This window comes from Varanus komodoensis, unplaced genomic scaffold (assembly GCF_004798865.1).
Source record: "Varanus komodoensis strain SLA01 unplaced genomic scaffold, ASM479886v1 scaffold9, whole genome shotgun sequence".
Classification (NCBI taxonomy): domain Eukaryota; kingdom Metazoa; phylum Chordata; class Lepidosauria; order Squamata; family Varanidae; genus Varanus; species Varanus komodoensis.
The window spans coordinates 18463824-18478385 of record NW_025336598.1 but is presented as its reverse complement, the minus strand read 5'-3'; the positions used below and the strand labels follow the sequence as shown (position 1 = coordinate 18478385).

General features: G+C 43.0%; 1 protein-coding gene across 1 annotated transcript in view; it reads left to right on the top strand.

The window, feature by feature from the left end:
• ARAP2 (ArfGAP with RhoGAP domain, ankyrin repeat and PH domain 2) overlaps positions 1 to 14562 on the top strand; it is a 113413-nt gene that overhangs the window by 11497 nt on the left and 87354 nt on the right. The window contains exons 3-4 of the mRNA XM_044418265.1: positions 7532 to 7602; positions 13713 to 13789. Coding sequence (XP_044274200.1) covers positions 7532 to 7602; positions 13713 to 13789 — 148 coding nt within the window. The remainder of the gene's footprint in view (positions 1 to 7531; positions 7603 to 13712; positions 13790 to 14562) is intronic.

Sequence of the window (14562 nt, the reverse complement as noted above, 5' to 3'; positions counted from 1 at the left end):
GCATTAACTAACTTAATTTTTAATATGAGATTAACTGTCAAGGTTTCTTCCCATGCTGGTTTAAAAAAACTCCATGTTGATCAACTTTGCTGTAACCTTGGAAGCTAAGCAGGGTCTGGCCCGGTCAGAATCCCGATGGGAGACTTGAGCAGGGGGTTTATTTATTTATTTATTAAAACATTTTTATTCCGCCCCTTTCACCGAAGCCTCGGGGCGGCTTACAATAATAAATTAAAAATAATTATAATAATAAATTAAAAAATATAAACATTAGATAAAAATACAAAAATACAATATAAAATAAGCCGCCCTGGCCAGATAAAATCCAATAATATTAACAGTTAAAATGCCACTTTATTAAGAAGTAATTTATCTTAGAATGCGCTTTTCAGAACACATTTTGATGCAGCTTTTTCTGAGCCACGATGGAAGACTGTACAAAATCTGGTGGATCACAAGTGTTCTGATCAACACATTAGTGTGTGTGTGTGTGTGTGTGTGTGTGTACTGGATCCGTTTTTACTGGAATTTGCAGAGATCAAAGTTTCAAATTGCTGCCTGCTCTCCATTTCAGCAGAGCATGCTTTGCTGCTCTTGCATCCCGGCTTGAAGGAACAACAATTCATTTGCCTGGTGCTGAAGGTGAGGGGGAAAGGGGGCCTCTCTCTGGCACAAGGTGTGGCAAGAGAGGCTGAAAATAAATTAAAGGCTGTGCTCGCTGCCTCCACTGCAGGAGGTAGTTTGTTGGCACAGAGCTGGCCTGATATCCGCTGGAGGGATGTTGCATAGGAATTGAGGTGGGAGAACCTGGAACTGAAGCAGACAAAGCCCTGGAAATGTTAGCAGGAGGCTTTTGTATGTCTATGTGAGTGTGGGGCGGGGAAGAACAGGAGAATGTTTCACTGTGTTAGCTTTGGGGATGATCAGCTGTAAAATGGGTGCAGTTGAATTCCTAGATGCTGTACCCAGTTTTCTAGCTACTAGATTCCTTGCTTATGCATGCAATTTGAGTTCTCTGTGACTGAAGATAAGTCTAGTCCAAGGAAAACTTTATCTCAGAAATAGAACCAGAGCAGCCTGTAGTATTGTCTTAATCAGTCTTCTCCAGCCTGGTACTCTCTAGATGTTTTGATTTACAACTCCTAAATATCCTGACCACTGGCTATGCTGGGTAGGACTGATGGGGATTGAAGTCTAAAACATCTAGAGGGTACCATCAGGCCTAGGTCTGGGTTTAGTGATCATTTGGTGCTGTAAGCACAGTTGGCACTCTGTCTGGGACACCACTGTAGCCACAATGCACTTAACTCCTTTGAACCCATAATTTTCAGTCCCACACTTTACAGCAAAAAGTGTTAATTGCTTTTAAAAGTAGGTGAGCACCAAGAAAGGCATCCAGGGCTGCATTGCTACTAATGGGCACCAAGCTGTTTAAATTGCATTTAGCTTGATATTCTATATACCTGAATGTAACTTTTTTTTTGCCTTGCTCTGTCGACTGTGCAGCAGTTCTGCTTATTTTCTGTTACTTGCAACATCCTCTCTGCAGAAAATGAGTAGTCTTCAGATGTATGGCTTTTCAGCTTTAGAAAGAGGCCCTTTCTGATTTCTATGGCAGGCTGCTTGGTATTTGCAGCATCCTATTAGCAGAAAGCATGTAATCTGGAACTGAATGGGCCCTGGCAAACTGGCCTGTCTGCCTCAATGGTCACAGGAATGCCCAGGTTTCCATTTGCAAAATGCTGTAGGTATGCTGGCATGAATTTGAAGCTGTGCGGCTGAAGTGGCATCTTGCCATTGTGATCCTCATCTCTTGAGCACAAGGAGTACTGCTGATTTTGCCAGAATAATTCTATTGATTATTTGTTGATAACTACGAAAAAATCAGATTGACAAGGACAAACCGGAATGTCCACTGGGGGCATACAATCAAAAGAACACTTACAGTTTATTCTGACATGCAGGAAATAAATGCAGCATGTGGGGAGTCCCCAAAGGGATTACCAAAATTCAGCCTGTACAAGATGTTTTTATAACCTTTCAGCTACTTATGCTGTTTGGAGGACAGATGGGGGGTCACTGTGGGGGATTGGTAGGCAGTTTGCCATAGACACACAGGGTTGAATGTGGTTAAGACCATGGACACAAAAGGAAGGACTTTCAAGGCAGGCATACCTTAGCATGCATAAAGTATTCTTCCAAAGGAAGACCTTTCAGGGCAGGTATATTAGCATATCTAAGGTGTATGGTGAGGAGCTAGACTTGCAACATGGATTCAGAAATCCCACCTTAAGTATAAAGCTGTTCTTACAGTGTCAGGCTTTTAGTCGCCATATTATGGTGGAGCTTTCTCTTATTTTGCCCTGACACTCCAGATAACAAAAAATTATCTGGCTTGGTTGGTTTCTTTTAACAAGAGAGGAAAACTTGCTCCATCGATAAAGCAACAGGAAGGAAAGAGCCACCTTTCATTTGCATATGCAGAGTAATGAAAATCCCTGTGCCCAAATATACCATGTACACAAGCAAATATGACTCAAATCTACTGTTAATATAAAAATCGACCATGTGGGAAGCAAACTTATTGCTGATATTCTAGTCCAAAATAATAAAAAGTAGTCCATAATAAATGAAGCTCTTTTCCGGCCTGAATAAAAAGTGGCATGATAAAATGTACCATCAACTGAAAGTTCTGTGAAGGAGCAACTCCCAAAGTTCTAGTCACCTCTCGGTGTAGGTGTTGTGCTGGCTCTCATTGGCTTAGAAGGATACAGGTCATAAATCCATTTCGAGTTATTGCAGTAGGATTGAACTAGACATTACAGCAAACACGAGCTTTGACTCACTCCCCACACTCTCCAGTAACACCTAGGAAAACTTTTCTCATCTTTCCCCAGGAGCCAAGGGTATCAAATGCAGTGTGGTAGTGGTGGGGGTGATACATTGCGTATTATAGGGCAGGGTGGAAAAGGAGACTTGGAGCTCATTTCTTCAGAGCATTCTGATTTTTGAATAGACACCAGACTAATTCTCATTGTGACAAAACAATTATGGATGTCTTCCTGATGCTCATCCTAAATTAGAACTGTGGGCATCTGAGGTCATTTTAGAAAGAGGTCCTTTCTGTATCAGTCTAGTTCTTGCTTTAAAGTCTGCAAGGATTCTTAATGGAACATTTTGAAATGAGCAGATTGATAGTAAGTCCTAATGATTTCAAAAGATTGTCATGTTTTATTAGGTTGTGCTACAAAAGATGAATAGTTTATTGCTGTTCTTAAAGCACTTTGTTTTCTAACAAGATTGGATGAAAAATACCCTTCTTCCTGGTGGGGTGGTGGGAAGGAAATTTTAATAAAAGCAATGAGTCACAGTTTGCTCATACAACAAACCTAATCAATTGAGGCAACATCCAAATGATACTTGTGCTATGTGAAAAAGAAATACTGTTTCAGTTTTTGCGGCAACAAAATGTGTTTTGCTTTAGTTTATCAATTTAGTGTTAGGGACCTTACTAGAAACAGAGAAGGGAAATAGATCAGCAGTTGATACACATCTGTACTGAACTGTAGCAGTACACAGGCTGTGAACATTGCTGTCAGTAAGCAAGTACAGTGGTGCCTCGGCTCACAAACGCCTTGGTTCACGACCAAATCGGGTCCCGAACAAAAATTTCATGAAAATTTTGATGTGGGTCACGAACTCCGCATTGGGTGGCGACCAAGATCGCAGCCATCTCCACCCCCGCCCCCAAGTGGAGAGATGGCCGTGATCGCAGTTGCGTTCGTGCAGGGAAGACATGTGTGATCACGAGCGCGCTTCTGCAGGAAAGATGGGCACAATCTTGAACATGTCCGCCCACCAACCGGGATGATCACGGCCATCTCCCCGCCCCACCCGAGTGGGGAGATGGCCAAGATCGCGCCCATCTCTTCCTCACCCAATGCGCCTGTGATTGCGCCCGTGTCTCCCTACCCCCCAGCACGCCAGGATGACAGGAACATGCAGGGATGACGGGCGCAATCTCAGTCGTGCTGGGGAGCGGGAAGATGGCTGCACTTGAGCTCAGGGTGGGGAGGGGGAGATGACCACGATCGTTGTTGTTGTTTGTCACTTTGCTTCACATTTTTCTGATTTAAAAAAAAATGATTACAGAACGGATTAACCTTATTTACAATTAACCTTATGGGGAAATTTAACTTGGCTCATGACCAATTTGGGTCACAACCAGAGTCCTGGAATGGATTAAGTTTGTGAGCCAAGGTAGCATTGTACCAGATTTGCCCTTTTCCTTACATCTCAGACTTCATTTTTAAAGACCTGATTGGTGAAAGCAGCTGGGAGCACACTCTGTGGTGCCATTCAAGTGGAATGAGAACAGTTCAGAAGTTTTTAATGAATGTCTTTCTTAAACAAGTAGCTTTCTTAGACATCCTCTGCCCCCTTTAAACAGCCTGCCTCGCTTCATGTTGTAGAAGTCTGTGTTTTTCACTGTTATTTTGCTTCTGAAGCATAATGAGGGAGCTTGGGATCCTGAACAATCTGCCACAATGGAGATGGAGTTTTGGTTGGGCCCGTGTTGAGTGGTCAGATGGAGTTCAGCTACTTCCAGGATTAGGAGTGTGGGTGGGGGCACTGGCCAGTGAGGCATTAAAAAAAAAAATCACTTTTCTTGAAACAGTCACTTATACTTTCAGTGGAAGCGGTGGTACAAACAAGTTACACAGCCTCTTGTGTTTTCTACATTTTGAGGGGGGATGAGTCAAAATTGCAGCTGGGAGAGAGCATGTAGAGCAGGGATCCTCAAATGTTTTCACCAGGGGGCCAGTTGAAAGGTGCCTGTGGGGCGTGTGGGCCGGCTTGGGAGCAGGGCCTGTGGGCCTGTGGGCGCTGAAGCAGGGGGCGGGGCGGCATGCGTGGTGAGGCGCATACGCGGCAAGGGGAGGCGGGCATGTTCCACGATGCAGCGGCGGGCGCGTGATGCAGCGGCTTGCTCGCTTGGAGATTGTTTTCTCTGAGTGAGTCCAAAATGATCCCCTCGCGAGCAATTCGCAACCTCCCCGTGCATGGCGCGTGGGCATGTTGAAAACCTCTGAGGCGGGTTGGATAAATGGCCATGGGGGGCTGAATCCAGCCCCCGGGCCATAGTTTGAGGACCCATGACAGAGAGGATGCAACCATGGCTATGCACTGATTTGTGGAATGACTCTGTCAGCAGTTTTCTCCTCCTTCAGACAGATGCATAGTGCATAATATTGCATTAGGTGCCGTGTATGGTCTCATAGCATCTTTTGTTCTATTCTTCCTGCCACGTTACAGACCTAGGACATTGACTTTTCTCCAGCTTTTCAGAGTTTGAAATAGGTCTTTTCTAGGCCCACCTGGTGGTTCTGGAGAATTGCATCTGGGCTCTTTGCATAGATGCAGGGGTGCAGAACCTCAGTCCCAGAGGCCAAATTTGACTCTTTAGGGTTCTCCAGTAAACCATGCCTCCTTCTCCCAATCACCCACCTTTTGGTGGCTTCCTGGCTTTTGTGCAGTGTCATCTCTATTTTAAAAGGTTAGGGTCTTAATCTAAAACATCTTAAGCTAAAATATGCAGATTTTTTTCAGTACTTTGCTCACATTTCCTCTGCCCTTGCTCCTTTTATCTTCTGCCATGCCCACTATTGGAATGTGCCCCCTGGCAATGTCTCAGAAAAGGAATCCAGCCCTTGGGCTGAAAATACACCTCTAAAGTGGAGCACTACTGAACAATGCTTCTTGCTCAAGTCCTTCCTCAAGTCCTCTTGTCCTTACTCTTTCCCTGGGGCTCCATCCTAAAATGGCTGTACTGAAGAGTGGCTGGACTGGAGAGTTACGAGGTCCTATGTTCTAGGTATTCTGATAAGCAGGCTGCAACCATCACATTATATCTACCTTCAGGCCGATGTGTGGTGACTGAGGTTTGGAAACAGGCTTCCCTTTTAGTTTCCAGGATGTGTTTTCTACAGAGCATGTGTGTTCAAGTCAGTCCCACCTCAGTGACCACACGGCTGATAGATATGACCACACACAAGCTGTTGGGTATGTTTCAGTGCATCAATGGACCTCCAGAAGATTAAGCAGCACATGATTTTGTGCTTGGGCTATTGAAAATGTCTGGCCTGCTTTTTAAAAGAGAAGGGTACCTTTTCTCTTGCAAGTGTGGGAGGATTTTTAGCATGACAGGTAGAACGTAGCCAAATGACTGAAATGAACCTCTGCAAGAGAATGGGTATAAGATCATGGCTTTGTCTTTTCCAAAGTGGGACAGCAAGGGTGGACATGCTTGCTCCGAGTAGGCGGCACAGAAATGAAAGTATAAATAAATAAATAATGTTGCGGCTATTCTGGGGTTATAAACATGTTCATGCATACTGTTTTTCCACACAAAAACAGGTCTTTGATTTTTGCATCTTTTGGAAGCTAGCTTAAAACTTTAGAGCTAAACTACACTTTATGTTAATTACATAGCATGCAGCTCAAGGTTACCCTTTTGTTGTAGTGTAAGCCACACCACTGTGGTCCAAATCAGCACCATTGCACACTGGGAGAGGGAGGCAAAACCTCTCCGCCAACATTTGCTTCCTGGAATTCCTCCCTTCCTCCCCCATAGCTGCTACGGAATCCCCAAAAGGACAACTTTAGCTTACTTGCAAGGTTGCAATCATAGCCGGGCAACTTCGGTCGATGTTCCATTACCTCTTGATAAGTCAGTGTCACAAGCCAAGAACAACTCTTGAATCCTTGTTTATTCAGTATAACCCAGAATTCTCAGCAATTCTAGCTTATGGTGTCTCTCTACCTCTATCTTTAATGCATTATTGCTGAAGGTATATAATGCACTTACCATTATTTCAGAACATGTTTCCTTTGAACTGAAAATTGGTCACTTACCGGGAAAGAGAAATGATTTTTGCTAAGATAGGATTTTCCAGATGATGAGTGCACATCTGCAAATAACAGTGCACTGTTCCCTGTTCAGTTGCTATTATGTTTGGTGCTGAGCAGACTGATGTCCCTGTCAAAGTGCTGATCAGCTTGCCGTTGCGCATGTTCCTAGGTTGTTCCACAAAATTGGATTGCTGGATGTAGGTCCTTGTTCTGTGTTGTTAGCTTAATTGTGCAACAAATAACTACTTTTAACATGGATCTGTTTAGCCAAGTGTGGCTTTGTTCAGAATACTTATCAATAGGTGCAAATCTGCTGCTTGTTCACTTTGGAAATTAAAACAAAATCACAGATACTTGTTGCATTTCTGTTTGTTTAACCAGTTCTGTACTTACTTCATGTTAGAACCTTGAAAGAGTTAACTGGGATATTTGGATCAAAATATTAATTGTAATAGAAATGGAAAGTAGAATATAGTGTTACTCTAGTGAACAAACCAGCTTTTAAAAGTTGTTTCACTGAGACGGCATAAGTCTCTAAGCACAAGTCTCATGTTTCTAATGTAATAGATAAATGGATATTCTCGCTAATATTTTTTCTTCCTTTTTGCTATCTTTACAGCTCTCTGCAAGTAAGAAGAAACATGAATAACTTAAATATCTCTTGTACAGAGAGTCATATTACACAAAGGCGTAAGTTTAACTTTGTGACTAATTGCAAATTATATAGAGTTATCAGAAAGTGTAAGAAAGAAAACAAAACTGATACTGAATTTTTTATTGCAGAAATATAGAGTGATGAGAATATCAGGAAGGTCATAATAATAAATAAAAGATTTTGTGTTTCTTGATTTATAATGCCCTTGTTTGGAAAACAAAAAAGGCGTTAGTTTTGTTTTATATCAATTTCCAGCTGAAAGCACAAAGCTGCTTGAGTTGTAATGGAGAAATAGGACTGGCAATTCCTTCAAAGGTGCTGTAGAGAGTGCAGCTCATACATTTCTCCTGGGAAATACTATTGGGATGCATTTTCTTGTAAAGAAGATGTACAAAGTTTTTGCTGTGGTAGGAAACCTGTGGAACCATGTATGAATAGCTTGTGCATTATTGGGTGTTACTTTCACACTTCAAGGCTGCTTTCAATGTACTTTTCCTGTACAAGGTCGATTTGAACTCCACAGCAGCCTTTAAGCATTGCTTTCTTTGAGAAATGATTGCTAGTTAAGTGGGTGGCATAGCTAAGGCTCTGAGCAGAATCCATCTATGCAGACAAGATGGAAAGTGGGCAATACATGACAAATTCATATAGAAAGCAGGTGGGTACACACAAGGTAGAGGAAAAGCTCAATAACATCCCACCCAGTATTTCACTTTCAGTCATTTCGCACTCTGTGCTTTGTACTTGTGCATGACTGGCATTCTGAAACCTGGGTTCAAAGCTCTGCCACATCCAATTAGGCTCTGTATAGAGTGTATCTTGGGGCGAGAGAGGAGATTTCTTCAAAGATACACCTCGTGGCTGTGTCTTACTTTGATTATGACACCAGTGGATGTGTAGGGCCTCCAGTCCAGATTGCAGGGCTTCCAATCCAGCCACAGCTGCAGTTTCTATTGCAAAACAGTATGCCATTTGTTGCACAATCATTATTGCAGACATGAACCTCCCCCCCCTCCCATTTCATGTTGGGTCCCGAATGGATGGGGAGGAGGGTTAAAGCCCCCTGATTCCCACACGAGGTCCCAGTCTGAAGCAGCCCTCTGTACCTACTCTGAATTTAAAATGAAAGCAGAAATTGCCAGGTACATTTTAATATATGTTTTGTCTTCTATTCCATTGGGGAACATTTATGAACAACCTGGACATATATAGGCTGGTGTGCATTTATGAGTGATGAGAAGGAGCTTCAAAACTTCATAGAATTGGAAGGAATGTCAAAAACCATCCAGTCCAGATCCCTGCCAAAGTGGGAAATTCTTTACCAGTTTTTCCCTTTTGTCTTGCTCATATTCTTTCCAATCTACATGCACACACGTAACCCTTATGCTCTTGGCTATATCTGTCTATTGCCTTTCTGTAAAGTGCTTAAAGCAACTTGAAAACTAGCTGTACAAATACAAAATTAAAACTGACGAATTTCCATCATAAGCAGCAATGATATAATGGCCATGTGCTATTTTTAAAGCCATTTAAAAGTTAATGGTCATGTGCCATTTAAAAGTTAAAAAAAAGTTCAGCAAAATGCAGTGAATGATGGATGTCAGCTCCCCCCCGCCCCCCGATCTGAGGGGCTGGATTTGGTCCTCAGGCCAGAAGTGCTGTACCCTTGCTCTGCTTGGTTTCAAACATGGTTTGCTGTAGAGCTTGGGCTGGGGAAAAAGTCTGAATCTCCCTTAAATGTGCGTAACTCATAATATTGTTCTTAGGTTCTATAATAACTGACAGACTATCTGAGAAAAGAGGATTAAAAAGAGTTTTCAACCAATTTCTGTGGAGAGTGATAAACAGTTGTTTAACCACTTGGAGTGAACTTCTGTTTGCTCCCACTTAAGACATAACTGCACATGTTTGGGCACATTTTGTGCTCTGCAAAATAGCCCTGCTGTCGGCTTCAGGCATTTAAAAATCATGAAACAGTTTCCCTCCTCCACATCTTTGCACCTTGGAAATGCTGAGACTGCTTGAAGGCTGTGGGTTTTTTATTATTATTTTTGGTCCCCCTTTTGATTCTTTGTTTCAATTTCAAAGCATTTTGTCCTGAAAAATAACGGCTAGCAACTTTTTTCGAGTACTCTTCAAGGAATAATGAGTATCAATCGACAGGCTGTCAAGATTAGAAATAAAAGGAAAACTTCTAATGAAACTCCATATTGAAAATAGTTACAGGCCCTCCAATATTTTAAGGACTGAAGGATTTTCCTTGAAAACCTAAGTCAGAAGGGGCAAGATACAGTATCACTGAAAATCTGTTTTCTGTTCAGTGATGCAGTTACAAGTGGACACTTTGAAAATGTGGGTTAGAGTTTATAAGCTCATTAAAGGGTCTGCTATATTGTGGCTTTCACATATCCTGTAACCCCTACTACTTTCACAGCATGGTCCTGTAGATTTCCCCATCATGGCAGACAGTTTTATACACTGATCCATGAACAAGCATGTACTTTCTCCTGGTGAATTATACTTTTCGCAGCAGGTGAGGGCAGATGCATTAGATAGCTCAGAGAAAATCTGTAAGAACTGAAGGGGGGAAATCACTCTGAAGCGTGTGTGCCACTAGTTTGGCCATAGAACTGTGCATAATCACTGACCATATATAAAAGCTGCCTCTGTTTTGCAATGCATTTTCAGTGTGTGCCAACCTGCTGTTTTGCAAGTGGACAGACTGGCAGTGCCTTGCACTGACAAGATGCCCAGCGGTTGCTGTACTGTGCACCAGAGATGCAGGACCTCTTTCAACCAGGGGCTGAATTACACTTGGAAGAGGCTCATGGGAGCTGTATTGCAGTGGTGGGGGAAGCCGAAGGCAAAGAGAGCAGGGGAAGTGGGTGAACCAAAGAATCAAAAAAATACTTAGACTATAACTTCAAGTGCTTAATGCCAATAAGTAAGCCATTGCACAGGCATTTCAGCCTATTAATTTATTTTTAAAATTGCATTTAAATCCCTATTTGTTTCCTCTTGCAAGGAACCCAAGGCAGCTTAGGTGGTCCTCCTACCCACTGTTGTATCTTCTCAATGACTCTGTGTTGTGGGTTAGGCTGAGAGTCAGTGCCCGGCCCAAATCACTCAGGGAGCTTCATGGCAGGACAGGGCCTAGAATCTGGATCTCCTGAGTCTTAGTCCAATAATCTGACCATTACACCACACTAGCTCATTTTAGAATAGGGGAAAGACTGGAAGAAAGGTGGGAAACCATTTGATCATTAGTGGCTGGGGAAGTGGGTAGGTGAGCATCTTGAATACCTTGGAAGTCTAGACTGGAACTGAGTCATGCCAGATTTGACCCCCAGTGTATTGTCTAGGGGTTGCAAGAACCCTAGAAAGATGAATGAGTTTGTGTTGCAAGACATGTAGAATGTAATTACCTCTGCAGAGAACCATTGCTTTTCTCTGTTTTGTTACAGAAAACATACACTGTTTTCTAGCCCTCTGCAGAGTTTTAAGTTTTTCAAAAAAATTCTCAGGCTGCCTTTAAGGATTACAGTACTTATCAGACAGTGACTTGGACAATCTTTTTCATCTCTTCTTACATTTTGAACCAGTGTTGATTGGATGCACGCATGCCTGTATTCTGCTCCTGGTTTATCAGTGCAATTCTGTGCATATCTGCTTGGGAGTTCAGTGAGGCTTAATCTCAGGTGGGAAGTTTAGAATTGCAGCCTGAGATGATGGTGACTGCAAAGTTCAGAGTAGGGGGAAATTCTGTCCTCAAATTAAGTGCCTCTTCAGGTGGTGTTACTCTCTCCTACACCATGTAGTCAAAGAGGGAAATGCATGCGTAACCTGGAGTGATCTTGCACAGTATTCCTGTTGGCCAACCATGCCTTCTTGATAATATTTGATTCCATTCTCTCTCCCATCTAGTTTTCTATTCAGATTCTCTTGGGAGTCCCCCAAGACAACCGATTCTTTCCTTTTTGCTCACATGGTGCCATTTTACCTATGCTAGCAATGGCCCTCCCATCCTGAACTGTGGGTCAAATCCTGAATCTGCTTTCTGTGGGCAAGTCTACTTCTGCCAGCTGCAGAAACAGTTCCTTGATGCATTTTCCTTCTTTTCAAGGTACAAAGTCAGAGTTGTCCATTCCATTCTAGAATCTAGTAAAAGAAACTGAACAGCGCAGACAGTAGTAATCCGAGAAAATGGAAGCATAGTGTTTAAGTATGAACCTTTGCAAAGGTTCTAATTAAGTTAGGCTGCAACCCTGAGGCTTGCTTAGAAGTACGTTCCATTGAAATGAATGCCAAGGCAATGGGATTAGTATTGGTGGCCATAATTTTTCTTTAATGTGCATGTGCGCACATGCACACAGCATAACTACAGTGTCTTGCAGAAGCATTCTGTTCCCCTTGATTTTTCCAGATTTACAGGTTGTGTTACATCCTGGAAATGAATTGGACTGGCATTGTTACCACTTGATAACACTTGTTCAGGATGCTCAGCTCTGTGAAGGTGCATAATATTGTTATGGTTCTCCTCTCTGGGTCACTATTTGGTTAAAGCGCTGCTGGTAGCAATTGCATGTCTTGCTCTATCAACTTTGCACATCTTAATCCTGCAATGATGGCTTATTCCTCCAGGCAAAAGGGCTTAAGCTCTGAAAGAGTAGATGCGGACTGTAACAACACCCTTCAGGTCTGGCCACAGTCAGACTGAAGTCTGGGCTTTGACTGGGCCATTCTAATGCATCCAGGCTCTTGTTCTGAAACCACTCCAGTGTTACTCTGGTTGTGTGTTCAGAGTCATTATCTTAATAGAAGATTAGCCTCTGCTATAGTCTCAGGTTCCTTGCAGACTGAAACAGGTCTTCCCCCAGAACTGCCCTGTCTTTGGCACCATGCATCATGCCCTCTGTCCTGGCCACTTTCTAAGTCTCTGCTGAAGAAAAGCATCCTTACAACATGAAGCTGCCACCAGCATGCTTCATAATGGGGAGAGAGTGTTGAGAGAAATGGGCACTCCTGGCTTTATGCTATACAGTAGGTTTTGCAGCAACTTTCAGCCAAAAAGCTCACATTTAGTCTCATCAGGTTAGAGTAACTTTCTTCATATATTTGCTGTGGGTCCTACATGTCTATTTGCAAACTCTAAATGAGCTTTGACATAGGCTTGTCTGAGTCAATGGCTTTTTTTTGCCATTCTTCCATGGACAGTTTCTTTCATTTCTCTCCAGTTCCTTCAGAGTTACAACTGGCTTCTTGTTTGCTTCTCTGACTAATAACCTTCTCTAGGCAGAGTCATGGCTAAGCCATATTCTTTCCATTTTGTAATAATGGATTTAACACTCCTCCCGTGGATATTCATAGCATGAGGTTTTCTTATACCCTGATTGCTGCTTCTGCAAAGTTTTATTCCAGATAACTCCTTGGTCTTCAGGGAGCTGTTTGTTTAGATATGTTCTCCAAGATACTCTGGGGCTTTCCAGGAACAAGCTATTTAACCTAATCATGTGGCACTGGAACTGCACACAGGTAGACTCCATTCAGCTATTTGTGGTGTGTGACTGTGAGAGGCACCAGAGCTTATTTAGGCTTGTCACAGCAAAGGGGTGAATACTTATGCAAATTGCAAGTCTGTTTTTGCGTTCTCAGTTTTTCTGCCCCAGTAAAAATGTTTTGCACCTTCACAGAGCTGAGTTGCTTGTAACCATCAAATGGTAACAAGGTTAGTTCAATCCATTTCAGTTATAGCGTGTAGCACAGCAAATTGTGGAAAAGTCAAAAAGGGGGGAATGCAAATGCTAAATTTTGATGTGTTATTTGGGACCCCATTTGTTTGAATAGGTGTTAGTGGTATGTTTACTGTAGTTTTAATTATGGTTGCAAATGGTATATATCACTGCTCAGAACAGCTTTGTATACTTGCATGTTCATTAATTTCTTGGTTGGAAAATGAAATGCTTGTGTGTGTGTGTGCGTGTGCGCGCATCTCCACTGATTGAGCTGATCTCACTTTGTGGCAGCTTAAATTGAGTATTGCTATCTGGGTCAGTCCATCCAGATACAAGTGAACTACAAGTGATCACGTTTGAGGAACTGAATGACACATGTGCATGCCTGAAGTAACCCTTCCTTACCTTTCAAGGAGATCCTGCTGAAGAAAAGCCGCCTCCAATATCTCCATATGGGGAAACCTTCCTTATCAGCTGCTCAGAAGATGTGGTGAGTTGTTGCTTACTAGCGAAATGTCCACCAGTAAGCTAGTGGGGCAGGGCAGAGGTGTGGGGAACAAGGAAGGGAAGCCTCGTGCATGGCAAGGGTGCAGTGCCGCGGCTAGCTCTCTGCTCACGAAGATGCTCCCCAGGACCACTGCTAGGCCACCCAATTTCCTTTTACCTCTTACTGCAACAGTGTTGCCTTGTGCTTTTGTCCCATAAATATCCCATTCACTTTAACGAGGAAAAGCAGCCTTCCCTACCCTGATGACTGAAGAAGCTTTGGACTTCAACTCCCATCAGCCCCAGACAGCTTAGCCAATGGTCAGGAGTGCTGGGAGATGCAGTCCAAAACCTCTACGGGCAGCAGATTTGGGACAGCTGGAGTAAAGTGTAGAGGAACGTGCCAGGCCAGCTCTGGAGCTGGAGTTAAGGCTTGCCTGTTGCTGTTGCTGATCCCAGCTGTTGAGGACCTAACTGGGTTTTCTCTGCAAGGATGCAGCCTCTGCTTTGCTTTGCTTTGCTTTGCTTTGCTTTGCTTTGCTTTGCTTTGCTTTGCTTTGCTTTTGCTTTTGCTTTTGCTTTTGCTTTTGCTTTTGCTTTTGCTTTGCTTTGCTTTGCTTGTCACACAAGTCTGTGGCTGACAGTTCTGAGAGTAGCTGGAATGCCAGGTGTTTCTCTGCACATATATCCATGCATGTGCATGCGTGCACGCGCACACACACAGAATTACTGAGAGGCTGACAGAAAAGTTCAAAGGGTACAAGATGACTGTACCCA